At 36.6% G+C, this 20450-nt stretch overlaps 1 protein-coding gene across 21 annotated transcripts; it reads right to left on the bottom strand.

Annotated features, from left to right (window-relative positions):
• Window positions 1-197: 197 nt before the first annotated feature.
• Window positions 198-20026, bottom strand: LOC139972176 (ribosomal oxygenase 1-like). 21 transcript variants are annotated; one of them, XR_011794608.1, is made up of 18 exons: window positions 19748-20025; window positions 18085-18706; window positions 16809-16901; window positions 15877-15992; window positions 15205-15356; window positions 14039-14138; window positions 13198-13311; window positions 12435-12541; window positions 11775-11917; window positions 10772-10866; window positions 9704-9892; window positions 8736-8877; window positions 7864-7984; window positions 5054-5153; window positions 4388-4477; window positions 1414-3752; window positions 1335-1373; window positions 198-1255 (listed from the first exon to the last, which is right to left on the bottom strand). XR_011794608.1 is itself a non-coding variant. In XM_071979172.1 (16 exons), exons 1-16 carry the CDS (start codon window positions 19787-19789, stop codon window positions 3666-3668), a joined length of 2310 nt encoding a protein of 769 aa, XP_071835273.1. In that variant the 5' UTR covers window positions 19790-20026; the 3' UTR covers window positions 198-3665. The 21 variants fall into 21 exon arrangements, 3 of the variants coding, with proteins under 3 accessions (XP_071835273.1, XP_071835272.1, XP_071835274.1); XR_011794617.1 differs by having other exon boundaries at window positions 198-1770; window positions 1850-1928; window positions 1969-3752; XR_011794614.1 differs by having other exon boundaries at window positions 198-1809; window positions 1850-1888; window positions 1969-3752.
• Window positions 20027-20450: the final 424 nt, after the last annotated feature.

Here is a 20450-nt window from a genome sequence, read left to right as displayed (position 1 = left end):
ATTGAAGGAAAAACAAAAAGGGATTCTCTAAAATACCAAAATTGCTAGCTAGGTCAGACCCATTTGTTTATGGTTTGTCTGGTCTGGCAATGTCATGGGATGTAATTAAATCCATCTGCAAAGCTAAACTTATCAATAGTCTTAAGAGTAAACATCAAACAATATTGTTAATATCATTAAGAGACAATCAAGCAAAATAGGATTTAAACAGTTTATTTAATACAAAACAACACAAAATGTAAAAGATGACAAGTTTTTACTTGCAATGTCTTTACAGTATTACTCTGTGGCAAGGCATGCAGTTCCTAACAATTCAGATACAAGTAAAACAGTATTGGGGTGTTGTGAACAATATATGTTTACAAAGCAATGGTTGGATGTGTTATCATCAGGTCTGGTTATCATCAATACTATTCACTTAAAAACACACTCCTTGATTGAAGGTCCAATCAGCTACACTGACATGACTTCAAAACAAAGCCTTACAGACACCCACAACCAATATATTAATACCATCATAACTATTGTAATTATTTCAGTTATTGAAGTACATTCAGGAAGGTTTTGACTATTTCCAATGCAGCATAGTTTACTTTCCACTTCCCAACATATTCACTGAAGTATTTAGACATCAATTGCATTGTGAATATATGACAAATTAAATGTACATACTAACACACTCAACTTCCTTAGATGATCTATTAAGTAAAGCAAAAACAAGAAACATCACTTTATGGAAGCAAACACATTTGGGCCACCTTAAAAGGTTTAAGAACACAAAGATTGTCACAAAAATTAACTAAACCTTGCAAATATTTATCCCAAGCTGTCAGTTTAATGGTGAAAAGTGTTGTGCAATTTATTTGAACTTTGTGTTCACTGTATAGTCCCTTCAAAGAATTGTAACAGAACCAGTACACGAACAAAACTGGCAACGTTGATGACACAATATGAAATTACCTCCATTGTTTAATAGCTCTAATCCCCTTTCATCATGACTATGATCATGACAATCTTACGACAAGCTCTGACTGCATGTGAAAGAAACCCATGCACAGAAGCACCCTGAGAACCTGCAACTTTAGTCTTTGGTGTAAATACTTTGTTACACATTTTCCAGTGTTCTGGTTAGTGGCTACATTAAACTTATAACATAAGTATGCTGTGGCTGAAACCTAGCTACTAGCAGAGATGGGCTCCAAATTGAGCTGAAACCTAGCTTCTAGCAGAGATGGGCTCCAAATTGAGCTGAAACCTAGCTTCTAGCAGAGATGGGCTCCAAATTGAGCTGAAACCTTGCTTCTAGCAAAGATGGGCTCAAATTGAGCTGAAACCTAGCTTCTAGCAGAGAGGGCTCCAAATTAAGCTGAAACCTAGCTTCTAGCAGAGATGGGCTCCAAATTGAGCTGAAACCTAGCTTCTAGCAGAGAGGGCTCCAAATTGAGCTGAAACCTAGCTTCTAGCAGAGATGGGCTCCAAATTGAGCTGAAACCTAGCTTCTAGCAGAGATGGGCTCCAAATTGAGCTGAAACCTAGCTTCTAGCAGAGATGGGCTCCAAACTGAGCTGAAACCTAGCTTCTAGCAGAGAGGGCTCCAAATTGAGCTGAAACCTAGCTTCTAGCAGAGATGGGCTCCAAATTGAGCTGAAACCTAGCTTCTAGCAGAGATGGCTCCAAATTGAGCTGAAACCTAGCTTCTAGCAGAGATGGGCTCCAAATTGAGCTGAAACCTAGCTTCTAGCAGAGATGGGCTCCAAATTGAGCTGAAACCTAGCTTCTAGCAGAGAGGGCTCCAAATTGAGCTGAAACCTAGCTACTAGCAGAGATTTGCTACAAATAAAGCTGCAACCTAGCTTCTAGCAGAGAGGGCTCCAAATTAAGCTGAAACCTAGCTTCTAGCAGAGATGGGCTCCAAATTGAGCTGAAACCTAGCTTCTAGCAGAGAGGGGCTCCAAATTGAGCTGCAACCTAGCTACTCAGAGATGGGCTCCAAATTGAGCTGAAACCTAGCTACTAGTAGACATTGGCTACAAATTAAGCAGTCTATTACATATAGTTATGAAAGACCTATGTTATCATTGTTAGCTATGATGTATGCTTCTCATATGACAGATGGATATGTTACATTATATATTACTTTCTTTCTTTGTTCTTTTTTAGCTTCTTGCTCAGTAATACTGCTGCTGGCATCAAGACCAAATGTTGCTAACAATGACATCTAATGATGACAAAAGTTGCCTTTTTGCACTTTCCACTTCTTTCTTCTTTTAGACATTTCATGAGCATTTTACGAAAATATGAAAAATACAAAACATCAAACTAAAAATATGATGTGCATGAAGATTAAAATGACCACTGGTTCTCCCTTCAAATGTAATAACACTTAATAGTGATATACTGACATGAAATGATATGTGGAACAACAGAGATGTTAGTACCAGTGCTACCAATTATTATACACCTAACCTTTGACCATATTTCTACAAGCTTAAGAACTTTTTATTTTCATTTCCCTTGTTCACAGAGTATTTTCAAACTTTAATATCGTAGTTTATGCTAAAGTTATTACTGTACAAATTAATATCTTGAGGCTGAAAAGCCTGTCTCTTTACGTGACCATATCTGAATGGAACTCTTAAAAGTAATTGATCCAGCAGTAGAAAATTCAACAAATTACCATTTAATGGGAAGGGGAGGGGAAGAGAAGGGGCAGGGGAAGATAGCTAGCCACATCCACCTTGACTTTCTACTATATAACAATACTGTTGCAGAGTAATCTATAATGTATTCGTAAATAAAAGGATGTGTTGATTGTAAGTTGTAAGTAGGTAACAAATAATGATTGAGGGAGCCGAGTGGAGGTCACCTGCGGTTCATATGGATATGTACATCATAAATTTGTCTTTAGGTTTGGCAAGCAAAATTTCCCTGGCCTTTGGTAATACTACTGACCTGCTATTCAGATGCAGATAAAATATATCAACAGACAAAAAGCTTTCAGAATGCATTAATTGAAACAGCTGCCAAATAATGATTAAGTGAGATCACAAACAGTAAGATCTTTTCAAGAGTGAATGTAAAATAGTTAAAGCAGTAGTATTCCTGTGAGATAGGAAACAGTTATCATGAACATGATCTATAACGATGAGTAATATGTAACAATGAATAATCACAGTAAAGCTTAAAAATAGATTAAAAACCTAACCATGTTAATATCTAAGTTTATCAACTTTTGTAAGAATTCAAACTGCACTTTGTTAGTCATTTTGGGCTCTCCATAAAAGGTTTCAAATATTAATAAGACGTAAAAGCATGATACATCATAGATCTTCTTACTTTCAAACGACGTAAATGTAGGTCACCTAAAATTAGAAAACAAGAAAGAAATGGAATGCGGGAAGAATACCTGACCTCTGGATGGCTTTTAAACAATCAAGGTCTCAATCAAGTTTGAATAGCTTCAGTTCAACCATGTGTGTAAATATATAACAGTACAAGAGTAGGTCTCAATCAAGTTTGAATAGCTTCAGTTCAACCATGTGTGTAGATATATAACAGTAAAAGAGTAGGCCTCAATCATGTTGAATAGCTGTAATTCAACCAACAGTGCCAGAGTGAATTATTCCTTCTCCCCATCCACCTCTGCCTCTCCACAAACTTATCTACTACCTTTCCTCCTCTGTATCTGTGTGTAATGGGTACCTGGTTCGAATCAGTCCTTTTTCAAACAGCAATGATGCTAGCTCCACTTCCTGTTAAGCAAACAATTGTAAACAAGAAACTTTAATTATTCAACATTATGCAAGAGTAAGTGCAACTGTTTCTGTTTGGAGACTGTTCTTCAGTTCTTGTATACTTTTACTGTTCTGGCTGTGATGATGACAATATAAGGAGATAAACAGCATGCATTTGTTTGTTAAAGTTCCCGGCCAGGTGCAATGATGCAAACACAAATTCCACTTGCATGTATTGCTGTGCAAACCTAGGAGAAGATTACTGTTTATCTAGAACTCATCTCACATCGTCAACGATATAATTGAATTTAAGCATCCATGCATCTTTATGCATTTATTTGAAATCTGAACAAGGTTCTCTTTATATTGGAGTGGTTGCCCATAGAAAAAGGACCATTTGTGCTCTGTGGTGGTGTCCTTAATGGCTAAGGTGCCTTATAACCTTATTCAGTGGCTATAGCCAAATGGTACATTATACTAAAGTTATTCAAAACAACACATAGAAAGAGGGCAAGACAGCTCTCACCTTCTAATACAGTGTGTAGGTATCTTGTTGTCCTGTAGACTTGACAATTGTATACATAAAGGATTGTGACACAAACAAGGGTTGAAGAAGCTGGTTAAACTCATCCGTTTCTACAGAATCAACTCACCTTTCCTTGAAGATCTCCCTCCAGGGGTAGATCATCGACTCGTACAAACTTTGGATATTGTCGAATCAGAAACTCAACACCAGGAGCACTCTGTGAGTGAAATGACATTTAATGTGAAATGAATCAAAACCCTCAACACAAGAGACCTCTTGTGAATTCTCTTACAAACAAAGATCAGTTAAATTCAATCATCTTTACACCAGAAGAGTTGGGTTAAATATTTTTGTATCCAACTAAATGTTGTCTAAAGTTTAAAGTAAAGAGAAATTAAGTGATTATAAGCAAGTTTGATTCTGATGGAAAATAGAGATCACATACACACTGGTGCAAAATTATAAAAAGTACCTTATTTGAAATGTCAGAATAAAGGGATTTTGATTCCTTCATTACTCACTATACCTTTCAATTCTTACTTAATCAAATAAAATATGTGCAAAATTTAAAGCCAAAGAGAGAAAACAAAACTGTGTATCTACTGCAAATAGGTAAAAGACTGTTTTCATTTCAGTTTGCCTTTGAAGAAGATCCCAGTAGGATTGAAACATCAGGCCTTCTAACTGATACATTAACTTTAAAGTCAAGCAGGAAGGTTTATCATTTTCACATGTTAGCTAAATAAATTATGTAATAAAGCAAGGATGATAGGTTGCACCGTCAATGTCTTACCTCTGGTGGAATTACAAAGAACTGACATGGTTTGCCGTGATACACTCTGGAATTCTCAACACAATGATGAACTTGAATCTCATCCTCCTGAGTAATTAACCTTTGAATAGGAGAGATGCAACAAGGTTAAATGTTACAACCAAGTAGAGAGGGTGTGTGCTTGAAAATTTATACAAGTAATAAATGTATTTAACCTTTAATCAAGTAATTAACCTTTGAATAGGAGATGCAACATTAAATGTTACAACCAAATAGAGGGTGTGTGCTTGAAAAATTATACAAGTAATAAATGTATTTAACCTTTAATCAAGTAATTAACCTTTGAATAGGAGAGATGCAACATTAAATGTTACAACCAAATAGAGGGTGTGTGCTTGAAAAATTATACAAGTAATAAATGTATTTAACCTTTAATCAAGTAATTAACCTTTGAATAGGAGATACAACATTAAATGTTACAACCAAATAGAGGGTGTGTGCTTGAAAAATTATACAAGTAATAAATGTATTTAACCTTTAATCAAGTAATTAACCTTTGAATAGGAGAGATGCAACATTAAATGTTACCACCAAGTAGAGGGTGTGTGCTTGAAAAATTATACAATTAATAAATGTATTTAACCTTTAATCAAGTAATTAACCTTTGAATAGGAGAGATGCAACAAGGTTAACAAGGTTAAATGTTACAACCAAATAGAGGGTGTGTGCTTGAAAAATTATACTAAATGTATTTAACCTTTAATCAAGTAATTAACCTTTGAATAGGAGATGCAACATTAAATGTTACAACCAAGTAGAGGGTGTGTTTCTTAAAAAATTATACAATTAATAAATGTATTTAATAGTGTTTGCACGGGTTATCCGGGTACCCGGGTACCCGCCCGACGTGATACTACCCGGTTCCTAATTTATTACCCGAATCCTAAGCAAAGTGTGATTTAAAAAAAAAAAAAAAAATTGACAAACCGACGGTTAGGCAGATTTCCCATTGACTTAGTATGGTGTTAGGCTACAATGTGGTCGAAGATAACAGCAATAACGAGCTCGACGCGACACTACCCGGTTCCTAATTTATTACCCGAATCATACGCAGTGTGATTGTTTAAAAAAAAATTGCAAACCGATGGTTAAGCTGATTTCCCATTGACGTAGTGTGTTGTTAGGCTACCATGTGTTCGAAGATAACAGCAATAACGAAAGCTTTCCATAGATATCTTATAACTGCGTCACAATTTCAGCTAATAAACAGATGGCTAGGCTAGACTACCCCCATTGACTTAGTGTGGTGTTAGGCAACCATGTGGTCGAACGTAACAGCAATAACGAAAGTATTCCATGGATGTCTTATAACTGCGTCACAACTCCAGCAAATAAATAGATGGTTAGGCTTAGCTAGATTTCTCATTGACTTAGTGTGGTGTTAGGCTACCATGTGGAAGAAATTATTATTTATTCATTCGTTTATTTCAAAGAAGGAAAGGCTGACAAGGAATTTTACGCGATGTTTATGGATTATAGACGGGATAACTAAAAAATAGTAATCGCAAGTGGCTTTTTACTAATCGTTTATTCCAAATGCGATCAAATTGCGCGAATCGCGCAATCTCGCGGCTAATGCGAACCCTGGGCCTGTATAGTAGATAGTAGTAGTATTAAAAACTGTTTAAGAGCTAAATTGGATATTTATATGGTTTGATCCAATAGACGTGCACGAGCTAGCATAAGCAGCGGCGGCAGTGCGATGTTAGTAGTAATGCTAATTATAATTAAATAATTAATTTATTAACAAGTTAATGAAAGAAACAGAAGCAAATAAAAATTATTGAGGGAGGTTTTATACCTTATCTTACACCTACGTATTTGAACATGAAAACATTGTCAGTAGAGAATATAATGCATTTATTACAGCATCCAATATGTAATTTCTTGAAAATCGTGATACACAAGGGTAAACAAATTTTTTCCGGGTACCCGGATACCCGACGGGTAACGGCCCTCGGGTACCCGGTTCCCGATTTTTGGACCCGTGTAAACACTAGTATTTAACCTTTAATCAAGTAATTAACCTTTGAATAGGAGAGATGCAACATTAAATGTTACAACCAAATAGAGGGTGTGTGCTTGAAAAATTATACAAGTAATAAATGTATTTAACCTTTAATCAAGTAATTAACCTTTGAATAGGAGATACAACATTAAATGTTACAACCAAATAGAGGGTGTGTGCTTGAAAAATTATACAAGTAATAAATGTATTTAACCTTTAATCAAGTAATTAACCTTTGAATAGGAGATGCAACATTAAATGTTACAACCAAGTAGAGGGTGTGTTTCTTAAAAAATAATACGTAAAATGAGCAAATCACTCCAGAATATGTAACAATGTATAGCAGTTTATTTACAAATCATTGCTGTGTTCACTCTTTGCTAGTTTACATACACCCAGCTGATAAAACCTAATACTTGCAACAAAATCAATCACTTCCTGGTTTGTTTTGAATGTGTTAATTTGTACATGACCTAATACAGTTACAGCATGATTAGAAATAGTCAATAATAAAACAAATCTTCGGTTTAGATCAACTATTTGAGAAAGACAGATGATGTCTTCTTTGCATGAAGAGGAATAAAGTTTGCAGCTTGTAAGGGCAAGATGAAATACATTGTATCCATTGTGCAGGTCACTAGCCTAGTAAGTTAATCTAGAGAGAAATGGAATAGCGTCATATTATTATATTTTATTTCAATAAACTATACATATCCAGCTGCTTTATGTTTTATAATTTAGGTAATGTCAAGTTTCCAGTTACCTTAACACTCCTCTCCTGATCAGCTGTATTTCAGTCTCTTCGGATAGAATGTTTGCATCGCTGACAAATTCTCCATTTTCAAAGGATATATTTGTGGTGTATACCATACATGACATTTCCTCTGTGAAGAAATAGAAGTGTCTACTCTCATTATGTGTTCCAAACACTTATATAAAATAAAGAGGAGGTTGGGAGACTGGAATGGCCTGGCAATCAAGAGAGTATACTGTGCTAAAAGGTAACCAAGGTGCTCTAGACACAGTAGAGCAAAAGTACATTAGTAGTGAGGAGACAGAGAAGTGAAGTAAATTTATCCATTTTCAAAGGACATCTTTGTTGCATATATTATACATTTCCTCTGTGAAGGAAAACACACACCATGATCTCCAGAAGTAGCACAAAATGTGAAGAAAACCTACAGGCTTTGTGACTCCTAAGTTTACTGAGGTCAGAGTTGACATTTGTTGGGACAAAGACAGACAGTGTGAGAACCAATTGCAAGGTCATCATTAATGCATATGTAAAGTAGCATGACTACTTAGTAAAATTGGAGCTGGTGTCTACAAGAGCTTATAATAATCTTGATGTTTGAAAGACGTGCTTGAATAGTTACAGCAAGATTTAACACATAAGCAGCTTTTTTGGCAGAATGGTGTTTCCATTCAAAGGTCTACTGTGATTATGTGATCTTTTAAGAACCAGTTGGAGCTCCTATTACAAACTAAAACCAATCGATAAACGTTAAGACCTGCATAAGAATGATGACACCTATATACACATATCTTATGAATTCATAGCAATAGAGAATGATAACATTTCCTGTGCATGCTACAATAACATAGCTATTTGTCTGTAATGTGATCTGGTCTCACCATCTGTAAGCACCGGAGGTAAGCTGCTGTGTATCAGGTTCATACCAACTTTGTCCGCAGCAACATCAATTGGGGCATAGGAAGCTAGTTTCTGGAATAGTTCTCCAATTTTTGAAATGAAAGCAGTTCTCCTGTCTTCCTCCTGAAATGATGCAACAATGACAAAAATTTCTCAAGTCAGATAGTTCTTTGTCAATGCATCTTTATGATTTGAAGTGTTTAGCGGGTAAATATGGGCACAATTCCATATATTGATTCCTGTATTGAAGTTTCCATCCTACAAGATTACAGATTCAAACCCTAACCAAACTGAAATGACTGATTTTTACATCCAGGATGTTTAATCAGGTCTCCCAAATTATATAAATCCGCAATATTAATTAAGAAGATTCATTCTTGATTTCAGGTGTATACTGAAACCAATTTGGCTTTCCCAGATACATTTGCACTTGCTTAGTATATTTACTTCCGATGCCACTTTACAAACTTGACACCTAACATTAGTAGAATGTCTTTGTTTGCAGTTATTTAACTGTGACACAAAAAGTCCATTGACAAAATTCTTAACTTGAGATAAATAGGGGGTAACTGAGTTGGTCAACAATATGTTGAGGCCAGTAACAACTGCCTAACAAAATCCTTAGACTAAGTAGTGACTTGCACCGGATTCCCTGGTCCCCTATCGCCCCTCCCAAGGTCCCCTATCGCCCCACCCAAGGACCCTACTTTGCACACTCCACTATGACTAAATGAAAATTTTGAAAACTACTATACGATAATGGAAGAAGAGCTATAATGTAGTTAATAGTAGCTAGCAACCTATTGATAAAGAAAATCACTCAGCAAATATTTTAGCATTAAGAATGATTCCCCAATATGAGAGGCTCCTATAAAACCTAACTGAATACAACACTGTGGGACCTACACTGATTATCATAACATCATGAAGATTACCAACTTGAACTAACCAGGTCAGAGTTCACAACACCCATGAAATTCAAGAAGTCTCTTGGTAGAGATAGTCTGAAATTGAGGTCTTCCTCCATAGCAGTCTGTAAGGCTCCATGTAAACATTTCTCCATGAAGTCTCCCCAGGTATTCTTTTGACATGTAGAGACCGTCAGATGTAAGGAATGGGTGTCAGATGGAGGGGTAGCCTTTAAGAGATCAGGATAAAATATTTAAAAAAGTAAGCATCAGGCATCTTTAAATTTAAAAGCAGCCCATTGAAACTAGTCTGAACTACTGATATATTGACTGTAATGTCCCAAAAACTATTGCATCTGATTAAATTAATGATTCCAACACTCCTTGATAAAACATTTAGCTACTGAAGAAGATCCTGCTAGGATTGAAACATCAGGCCATCTAATTTACACCACCAGAAAAATTAGTAAAGTAATAGAAAGAAGTCTCATGTTAAGATGAACATGACAAGTGATACAACTATAAAAAGATGTCGAAAGACTTGAAAAATTCCAAAAAGTTATTTCTATAATTAGAACTAAAATTTTGAGCAAGAAAGGTAATGATGATGTTGACAATGGAATATTCAATTCAGTTCTATATCAGGCTTCAATGCTTATTGTGGATAATTATGCTCTTCAAGCCCTAGAATTAAGTTGGTGTGAACCATTTTATTTTGCTAGCAAATCAAGTGACAACATCCAAGGCAATGCATGTAGTAGATTAATCACTTTACAAAATGTCACTGGCTAAATAGATATCATTGTCTATTGTCAAACAAAAATGATGAGAAATAATCTATCACCCTTGTCCATCCTTTTAATCTTCCCAGGTGCTCCTTGTCAAGTCTCCTTAATCCTACCACCTGATCCTTTGTCTTACCAATGTACGAAGCTAGTCTCTTTAACTACTCTTTAATATTTCCAGTTTATGAATAAATTTAATACTGCTTATCCAAACCTCTGGCTATGAATCACCTATGGTTCTATATTATTCTCCCTCAGAAATTAAAATCTATCTGGTCATTGTTATTCAGATTACCAACATGTTTGTCACTTGGAATTAATTACCTGATGAATGTAACCCCTTGGAAAGTAAAGCACATCGCCCTCTTCTAACACAGTGTCAAGAATTGGCACTCCAATCTCTTCGTCGGTGAAATTCTCTTCAAAGAAAAGCAGAAAGTATAATGATAAACGGGTGCTCATACTTTCCATTGAGTATAGCCGTTCCTCACAAACAGAGAGCCATTGTACTGTATGACTGAATAAACTGTAAATACCTATTGTAACCACCACACTTGTAAAACAGGTTCATATATGACATTATATAACTCATCATCGCTAGCACATAACCTGATTCCATAGAAAGCAGATGTGCTTGGCAAGCAAACTTCGATAACAGGTTAATATATGACATTATACAACTCATCATCCTTAGCACATAACCTGATTCCATGGAAAGCAGATTTGCTTTGCAAGCAAACTTGTAAACAAGTTAATATATGACATTATACAACTCATCATTCTTAGCACATAACCTGATTCCATAGAAGGCAGATGTGCTTGGCAAGCAAACTTGTAAAACAAGATAAATATCTGACATTATACATACAACTCAATACTTATCATCCTTAGCACATAACCTGATTCCATGGAAGGCAGGTGTGCTTGGCAAGCATCTACTCGAGAGAATGGCTGCACAATTACAACACATATCACACTCACCTGTGTTAACTGTTCAATTACCTCTGAGTTAGTACCATGAAGAAAAGCAAATTACAAGTTGTCTTAAACAGTGTGAAGAGATGAAGGGATTGAAGAGGTTGTAGATTCATCCCCGCCAAGTGACTGTGTACTCTCTCGTACAGTTACTCAGTAACAAATAAATTTGCTGTTCAGGTGGCTTCAGGTTGTTGAAGGAACAGTCAACATCTCTTCTTACATATCAGCCTAATCTAGCTACACCATAAGCATTAATGATGACCACAAGTTAAACCTACCTACTATCATGACTGATGTGCTAAATAAGCTATTGAGTTTTACATATGTACAGACACATTGAATAGCTTACCACTTGACATCCTAGGTAACACCTCATTGTCACTCCTTGGGCTGTAGAGTCGCCACCGTTTCCTTCCTTCCAATTGAAGTATGAAAGCTTCAATGTCATCGTAATGAGGGGCAAACCCCTGGGTACCACCAGGGGTGAGATATCTAACAAAAAAAGTTATAAAAAAAATAGAAAATCAATTACTATTAAAAAAAAAAAAAACCTGAAGTACTTGAGGGTTTAGCGTAAGGCTTTGGCATTAGCATTTTCCCGAAAGTATCTGATGTCAAGTTACATATAACTAAATGATAAGATCAATACCATATACACACCGCTGAATTGAATTACAAGTGGTAACGAGAAATCCAAGATCTCTCACTGCAACACTATAAAGATGAGAGACTCAAATATAGAGACAACAAATCAATATTAACTAACGTTCAAAATATTGAGATTTGCTTCCATAATCATTGTGTACATTAAATACATGAAATGTATAAAAGAAGAATGAGTAAGAATGAAGAGGATAAAAGGTGAATGAGTTATCACTCTATAGCAATCCTTCAATGCATCACCACCCCAACCCTCCCCCACCCCAATCCTTCCCCCCACCCCTCAATAATAAACTGGTATTGAAACCTGAAATTAATTTGCTGAATTAAAATATCAATGGATACTCACACATTAGCACCACAGAAACTACCAAAGTGTTCCTGTAATGTAGACAGGAGTTTCCAAACCTTTGCTGAATATGTTTGGGGATTCAACAGTCTCACAGAGCAACCATTCTATGAAAAACACAAATACAAGTAAAACCCAACTTACACCACATAGTGTACAACAATTGCAAGCACACGTGTATGGGATATATGGGGTGTTGCAATGACACTATAATATAGCATTTGCAATATTTATCAGTATGACTCTTGCTCTAGAAAACATTGACAAACATAACATTCCAAAACACTGATTAAAACAAAGCAAGCAACAACAAGACAATTTACAAAATAATGTCACAGTACCTTTTAATAATCACATGATAAACAAACAAAATTGCTGCCAAATAAATGAAATAGCCCAAGCTAGAGAAAGCTTGATAGTTTATGGCAATGGATGTTACACTATGCCTCTTGTTCAGTTGAACCAGAGCGAGGTTTACTGCACCATTACAGAGGTCTTACAGTGGTTTCATTTGGACAAGAGAAGGAAGTTTAAGATACAGCCACAACATCACTGTCTAATGAATTTTCTCTGACTTTTGCTGATTTGTCATCAGTACGTAGCAATCAAAGCTTCTATGGATTCTATTGTTATTTTATCCCACTGTGCAAAGTTATAATTATAGAGTAACAAAGTTGCAATAACCGCAACAATTCAGACAACTACTGATAGGTAGGACAATCACAGAGTAAAGATAATTATTCTGGAATGAATCATTACTCACATTAAAATAGTCCCAAACTACAGGTGCATGAGCTCTGCCTTCTGGGTTATGCGTCTCTCTCTTCCCATCAGTGTACGTAGTAACGTCAAGGTGTTTGCCGTACTGTACGTCATTCTGTAGAGACAGGTAGGAAGTTTTATACAGAAATGAATGAATGAATGAATGAGTGCATGAATGAATGCATGAATGAACAATTGAATGAATGAATGAATGCATGAATGAACAATTGAATGAATGAATGAGTGCATGAATGAATGAATGAATGAACAATTGAATGAATGAATGAATGAGTGCATGAATGAATGAACAATTGAATGAATGAATAAATGAATGAATGCAACCTACAGCATGGCTATTGAACTTACATCAGTAGACAAGTCAAAATGTATCTGTTGGGGAGATCCTCTTCAACACCCTGTTGGACAACCAATCTTGTGCATTGCATTTGCAAATGTTTATTACCTCCAATTCCACTTAGTAAGTTAGACTTTTCATATACAAGTACAATACATCAAGTTTGTCAAATGTTTATTTTACATACTTCTTTTATTAGGGACAAATCATGCTTTCTAATACTTCAGACAACTTAAAGCATCAAGATTCTTTGAATATAAGTTGGTTGAAGATGCATCACTGAATCAGATAGTTAGTTACATTCACTTCATAAACTGATGGGTTTTCTAGAGGTAATCTCTCAATCCATCAAAACTTTGCTAGTCAGCTTCTCTGTTTAGTCTCTAAATGAGCTAACGACAAATGGTTTATGAAATCATAACTGTTAACACTGCTGCTGATTTGAACAAACATTAATACTATATTAGTGTTATTTTCCAATACTTACCTCTTTGAGAATCTTGTTAAATTCAACTGTGGTGAAAAGTCCTTGAAAGTACTGAGGTTTGTGCCTTCTAACCAACAATGGTTTCTTTTCCCAAAGGTTACTACCAAAAAGAAATAATAAATGAATAAAAAAGTTTAACATTTGTATTCAAATAAAGTATTCAACCTTTGATACACTGACAAGCTATAAGGGTGGCAAAGTTTGCATGTGTGCACACTGTGCAGTGAGGTGGGAAAGGGGGGGGGGGAATTGATGCAATCATATCACTGCCTATACTTTGTGAATGCTCTACACAATATATAAAGCAGATGCCAGTGCCCTACCTTCACTGATTTACAGGGGTGGTCTGCCCCTCTTTTCGCCCGCCCTGCCCTCTTTCAATCAACTTTTACCCCCCTGCCCCTCTTTCACAGCCCTTGTACTTTCCTACTCACCAACTTCATAGTAGCTCAATGTTTTATATCTTACAGGGATTTCACCAAAGACTAACTCTTCATAAATCCCTGTACCTACAGTATGCAGATCTCTTGCTAAATTCCAAACAGTTCATTACTGCATGTACATAGGCCTGTTCAAACTTCAGAGTTTCAAGTGCAAACCTCAAAATCTGGGAAGAAACAGTTATGCTATTTTGCATACTGCAGACTTTCACTGCAGAACAGGATTTTGCAGATTGGGCATTTCAATGTAAATGTTCCTCTAGCCATGAAAAAAAGTGCTATGGGTTTGGTCGGGCTGAAATTTTCATAAGGTATTTGGTAAAAAACAAATCTCAGTCAACACAGTCTAGGCATATAATATGTATACTGTGGTGAGCGGTATAACTAGGCTGGTTGGCTTACTACAAATGTGCACGTCATTAATGGAATTTCCCAATTTGTAAGGATGCTGAATGAGGTTTGTGTATTTTTCAGTTTGGTTCTTTTGAGAAGTTGTGATTTTATTAAAGGACAGAAAGATGTTCATTTGTAATGTTTTTTATTATTACGTTTGGCATAGGCCTAGTTGTGAGTGTGTACTTGGGGTTTGTTTCTCCAAAAAATTAAGGTTGCGTCCGTCCGATGCAAGCAGCTTGAAGATTTTGCACCACTGGCTAAAACATTGCGACCTGATGCAGAATCCTGTGGTCGTAACAAAGGCTGCAAATAACACAAACTTTTACTTACTCAAAGAAATTTTGAGGGGAAACGGGTGATATCAACCATTCAAACAAGAGGGCACTCTCTGTTCCACTGTCTCTTCCTTTACTTGGTCCATTTTTACCCAAAGGTCCATTTTGTGGTGTTGAGGAATTCACAATACGAGGACTTTCTTCCCTCTGCATGGGGGAAGAGCAGCATGTATTGTGAGCAAAATGAGTAAAAAATTTGTACTGGAATTTGAAAGTTTCTGGCTGTGTGTAATCTGAGCCTCAGTTTGAAGCTCTAAAGCAGATCTGAAAGAAAACGCTTTGCAAGCAAGAATAACCAATATTTCAATTCTTAAAACAAAACATTTTGCAATGGAAGGCAAATTCTTCACTTCAGGCATTGGAGCAGCTTTTGATGCTACATTGGTACTAAAACCCCAACAGCATAGAAGTTTCATAAGCTTGAAAATAGTTCTGTTTCATTTAAAAAAAGGGAGACAAGTTAGTAACTATCAACATTTCTGAATTGTTTCTCGTAAACTGCATAGATACTACATGTGATTGTCACAAGATCAACTTTTATTAGAATCAAATGAACAGCAACTACTCATAGAGTACATTTGATTAAAAGTTTCATACAATCTCTTCCCATAAACACATTCATTTTACAAGTAGTGTGAAGCTAATATCAATCCAAACCAGTTTTTACCTTTGGTGGGGAGGGGTTAGTTCTCCTTGGGGTCAGTTTGATCTTCAACTTCTTAGAATTCTTTGAGGCTGGTGTTGAGTTTTTTCTCTTTCTTGAAGGTGTGCTGCTCCCAGAATCTGTGGTTAGAAACACATTAAAGGGATTTACTGTTTAGCAAAATTACAAGAATTCCTGCATCTTCAGGCCAAAACCAACCCTTATAGATTTGATTTTTTTGGTTTAATTTGGTGATATTTTGTAAATGCATCTGGCAACAGTAGAGTGAATAATGTTATAATATTAATGGGCTTGAAAATGTCTTGCTTTTCTTTATAATATTTCAATCAATTTTTGACAAAGGAAATTACCTTTTCTACCAAACTGTTGTACTTTCATGAAATTCTAACTACAGAGAACATCGGCAGCTAATCAAACATTCCAAAGTGTGTCATGCTTAAAGGATAAATAAACACGAACATGATTACAACCTAGCCTCCATAAAGCTATCCAAGAACCTGATGATATCACTTTCCACCCACTGTGATCCACTTCTTGGAGCTTACATTCAATCACCTGTCTCTTTAGTTAGAGACAAGATATTGTGTTTAAGGTTTCAACTTACAGTGTGGAATGTTTTCACAATATCACACTATCAGTTTTACAATTGTTGCCACCAGAATATTCCTTGTAGAACCTGTCTTTGATTAGAAAAAGCTAGTTATATGACCAAGATGTCTCTTTCAACATTATCTGTTATAAACATATTTTCTTTTGCCCTCTTATTCCCTTGACTGAACGAAGGATTTAAAATCATATATTTAAAGAAACCATACAACAACATTCACAACAATGCGTCCACTCAGTGCCTACTGCCTGTGCCTCAAATAAATTCAGCTATATACTGTATGAATTTGCCAATCTGTTAGAAACTTGAGTCCTATGACTGACAATACCTTGACTTGGCTTTAGCGGTGTAATCTTCACCAACATTGAGTCCTTAGATGCCTCTTTGGTTGCTCTCAACTCTGACATTGGGGTCAATTCTACTGAAGATGCAGACAAAGACAGTATAGATTTATTCCGGATAAAATCTAAAATATATTTAATGGGGCTACTCCCCATTCCACCCCCTCCCCCAAAAAACCCATGACAATTTAGGGGTTTTAATTTGGTGTCAGTGCAGGGCTATTTCATGAATTAAATGTTAAACACTTTTTCTATGGAAAATCAATCATAAAAGTGTATGAAGTGTGTTCTTTAAACCATGAACTGATTTTATTGAAGTACAAGTACTTATTGGATGAACAGAAATATGTAATCTGAATGTGGAATTGTGGTAACAAATGTGTCAGTCTTGTGTCGTCTATCTACAACAAACATTTTGTATGGAAATTCTAATCACTGCATAGCTTGACAGAACATGAACAGCTTGTTATCCTCTCTTGTAAAAACCAGCCAATCCCTCTTCCACTGTTTTACAGTGGCCTCTTTAAAACAACTTTTCTTTTTTCTTTCTACAATAAGGGACCTCTTTATTATTTATTATTTGTATGCTGGGGTGGGCCCCGTGTTGAATAAGAGATCTCTCCATTTTGCTGCTGTACATTCATGCTGAGAGCCGAGGCTGTGTTTGATCAATTGTACGTACTGTACGTATCTTCCTAACGTAACATACTAATGGCCAACATGAAAAAAGTTACAAAACGATAATTATTGGAGGGAATTGCTGAAACTTCATGCGAATGTGTATAATTATTTCCTAAAGCGGCCGTAGACTAGACAAACATGCCGTGTGCATCAATAGATATAACAATGGGACAGATGATAATTAATAGGACATATATCATGTGTTCACATACACACAACAATAACGGCAATGAGTGCATTATGGCACTGATGAAAATTTTGCGGAACTTGTGCATCGAAACATCAACATTTTCAAACTCATATGTTGTATTCACACAGAAATAATCCGAAAAAATACTCATTTATATGATTCTGTAACTGAAATTAGTAATGACATATCTTAGGAACATAATACTGGGGCGATTTTGCTCACAGCCCTATTGACTTTCGCTCTCCAGACGTTTTTCAGAGGGCTGTTTTGACAAAACAGAGGGCCAACTGCAAATAGACCCAGTGTTTTTTCGACGCTGGCTTTATTGCTTGGTGTAGAGGGAGGATGGCTTAGAGGTGTTTTACTTGAAAAGATTATAGTTTCTTCACTACCTTTGTTAGTAACTTCCTTGGCCAGTTTCTTTCGCATGCTCGGACTTGTTTTCTTGCTTGATGACGTTGGTGTACTCTTGACTGAAGCACTTGGTGATTTCTTTCCAGCTGGAACCTTGGGACTTGGGGTTTTCTTTTGATTCTTTACCCTAGGTTTTCTGGTAGGTTGCTTGGTGTCCTTTGGGGTTACTTTTGGAGATTTTGATTTCGTCAAGCTTGGAGACTTTCCTCCTTTGGGACTTTGCTTTGTTGGACTTGCTTTCTTTGTTTGGCTCCCTTTGCCAGCTTTTGTTGGAGATTCTTTCTTAACAGCATCCTTTTCTGGTTTTGATGCTTTATTTGACTTTGCTGAGGGCTTCTTGTCAACTTTCTTTCCATCTTTGGAATTCTTTTTGGGACTTTGCTTTGCTTTTGGACTTTGTTTTTTAACAGATTTCCCTTTTTTGGATGTTTTCTTAGATTTTGGGGTACTCTTTTTGGGACTGTCCTTTTTCTTGGTTGCTGCCTTTGAGGCTGCTGTTATCTTCTCAGACTTGGCTCTTGAACCTGCTTTCTTGTCTTTGTTCTTTGCCTTGCTGACTTTTCCTGGAGTAGCCAATTTTATCTTCAACTGCAGCTGACTCTGCAAAGTAACAATAATTTTCATTATTTTACACAAGCCTTCATCATAGAGATCATCGAAAAACCAGTTAAATCGCATGTTCACATGCATTAAATACTATTTTTGAGTAGTGTATTGTTTAAAAGCCCAAAAGGATAGGGTCTAACCACAAAACTTAAAAATATTGTGTCAAGTATACTACTAGCACTCATAGGGGATACAAGGTTATGGGGTCCGCCCAAGAAAAAAATAATTTACACCTGAAATGCATTCTGAAGCATGTTTAGGCTACAATATTAGTTTTAAACTTAGGCCCAGCAAACATGCAACTGCAAGGTTGGGCTATAATGAATACTTGAATTTTTGTGTGTTGGCCATGGGAGAATTGAAAAGGTGGACCCCACCCACTGGACCCAGGCCTGATACCATGTTCATGACATATGTAACCTAGGCTATACGATGGGTCAAATAAGCAACCCTTATTGTATCGAATATTGGGTAAATAAATACCAACTGCATAACTTATGAAACCCAGGATCTGGTAGGCCTAAATAAGCATCAATGCAATGCTTATTCAATCAACAACAGTGGAAGAAAGGAAGAGTACCATCATTAATTGACCGGACGAAGTTCGGGTGAAAAGTAATCTGAATTAATGTTAGTAAAAGAGTTGCCGGGGACGGTACATGATATCCAGCGACTGACCTCGGAAACCGGAGATGTCTGGTCACCTATGACTTGGTCGTTGCTAATACTAGGCTAGGGCAGAAAGGTTGTTGTAAATTAATGTTAGGCTATTGACAGGTACTCTTTAAGAAAAGTCACCCAGGAAATGGGCACGAAAACCAAACTACCGAATGACTGATCCGCGCTCACACCCCAGTCCCCTTGCATCGAGACTGCGACTGTGTGATCATCGTCGGGTGTGTATCACCATTCCCCTCGAAAGGGAACAGATACCACACATGATCTTAACAAATTCTTAGCCAAAAGGCCGAGAAGGCTATTGAGATTAAGCATACACTACAGTTTAAGCTAAAGCTAGGAATGTAAACTGATTACCTTCTGCGCTTTTTCCTTTTGTACCGCAAATGCTGATTTCATTTTGGTAAATGATGATGCTCCCTGCAAATGGATGCAACCAGCGTTCTATATAACAGCCGTGTAGCACCAATGTTTGCGGCTAGTGCCAGTGGTGCAGCGAATAACGAGTTATGAACTAGTACTACCCCACAGTCAAAGCACTCAGTAGATTAACACAGTACAATTAGGCCTACGCTGTACCAAGCTAAGGCACATGTTCAATTTTACTTTGTGACCGTCTGCTAACAACGTGCGAAGCGGCACCACAGCAATTTCTGTGAACGGGCTAACAAAGCGAACTTTATATACGTACGGATGCCCTGTGTGCCATGCAACTTTTTCTGATCACGAGTACTGATTTGATTGCTGAACAAAGGAGGTCGATTTCTCATTCTGTTCCCATTATCAAATTTTCAAAAGTGGTCGCAGGTTTGGATAGAACGTAATGCGTAGTATGACCGGCCAAGGAAGTCAGATCACAAGAGGCACAAAGAAGCCCAACCATAGAAAACCCCAGCACGGGAATACACACCAAAAAACTATATATGGGATCGAATTATTCCCAACTGGGTGATACTCCTGTGAAAAGTAAACAACAGCAATATATCGGGTTACAATCTTACATGTTCGTGCATCCTCATAACTCACTGCTCTGAAGTTCTGTTCTGTATTCCCAATGGTT

This window comes from Apostichopus japonicus, chromosome 8, assembly GCF_037975245.1.
Source record: "Apostichopus japonicus isolate 1M-3 chromosome 8, ASM3797524v1, whole genome shotgun sequence".
In the NCBI taxonomy this organism is placed as follows: domain Eukaryota; kingdom Metazoa; phylum Echinodermata; class Holothuroidea; order Aspidochirotida; family Stichopodidae; genus Apostichopus; species Apostichopus japonicus.
The sequence above is the reverse complement of the archived record's forward strand: the minus strand, read 5'-3'. Positions and strand labels throughout refer to the sequence as shown.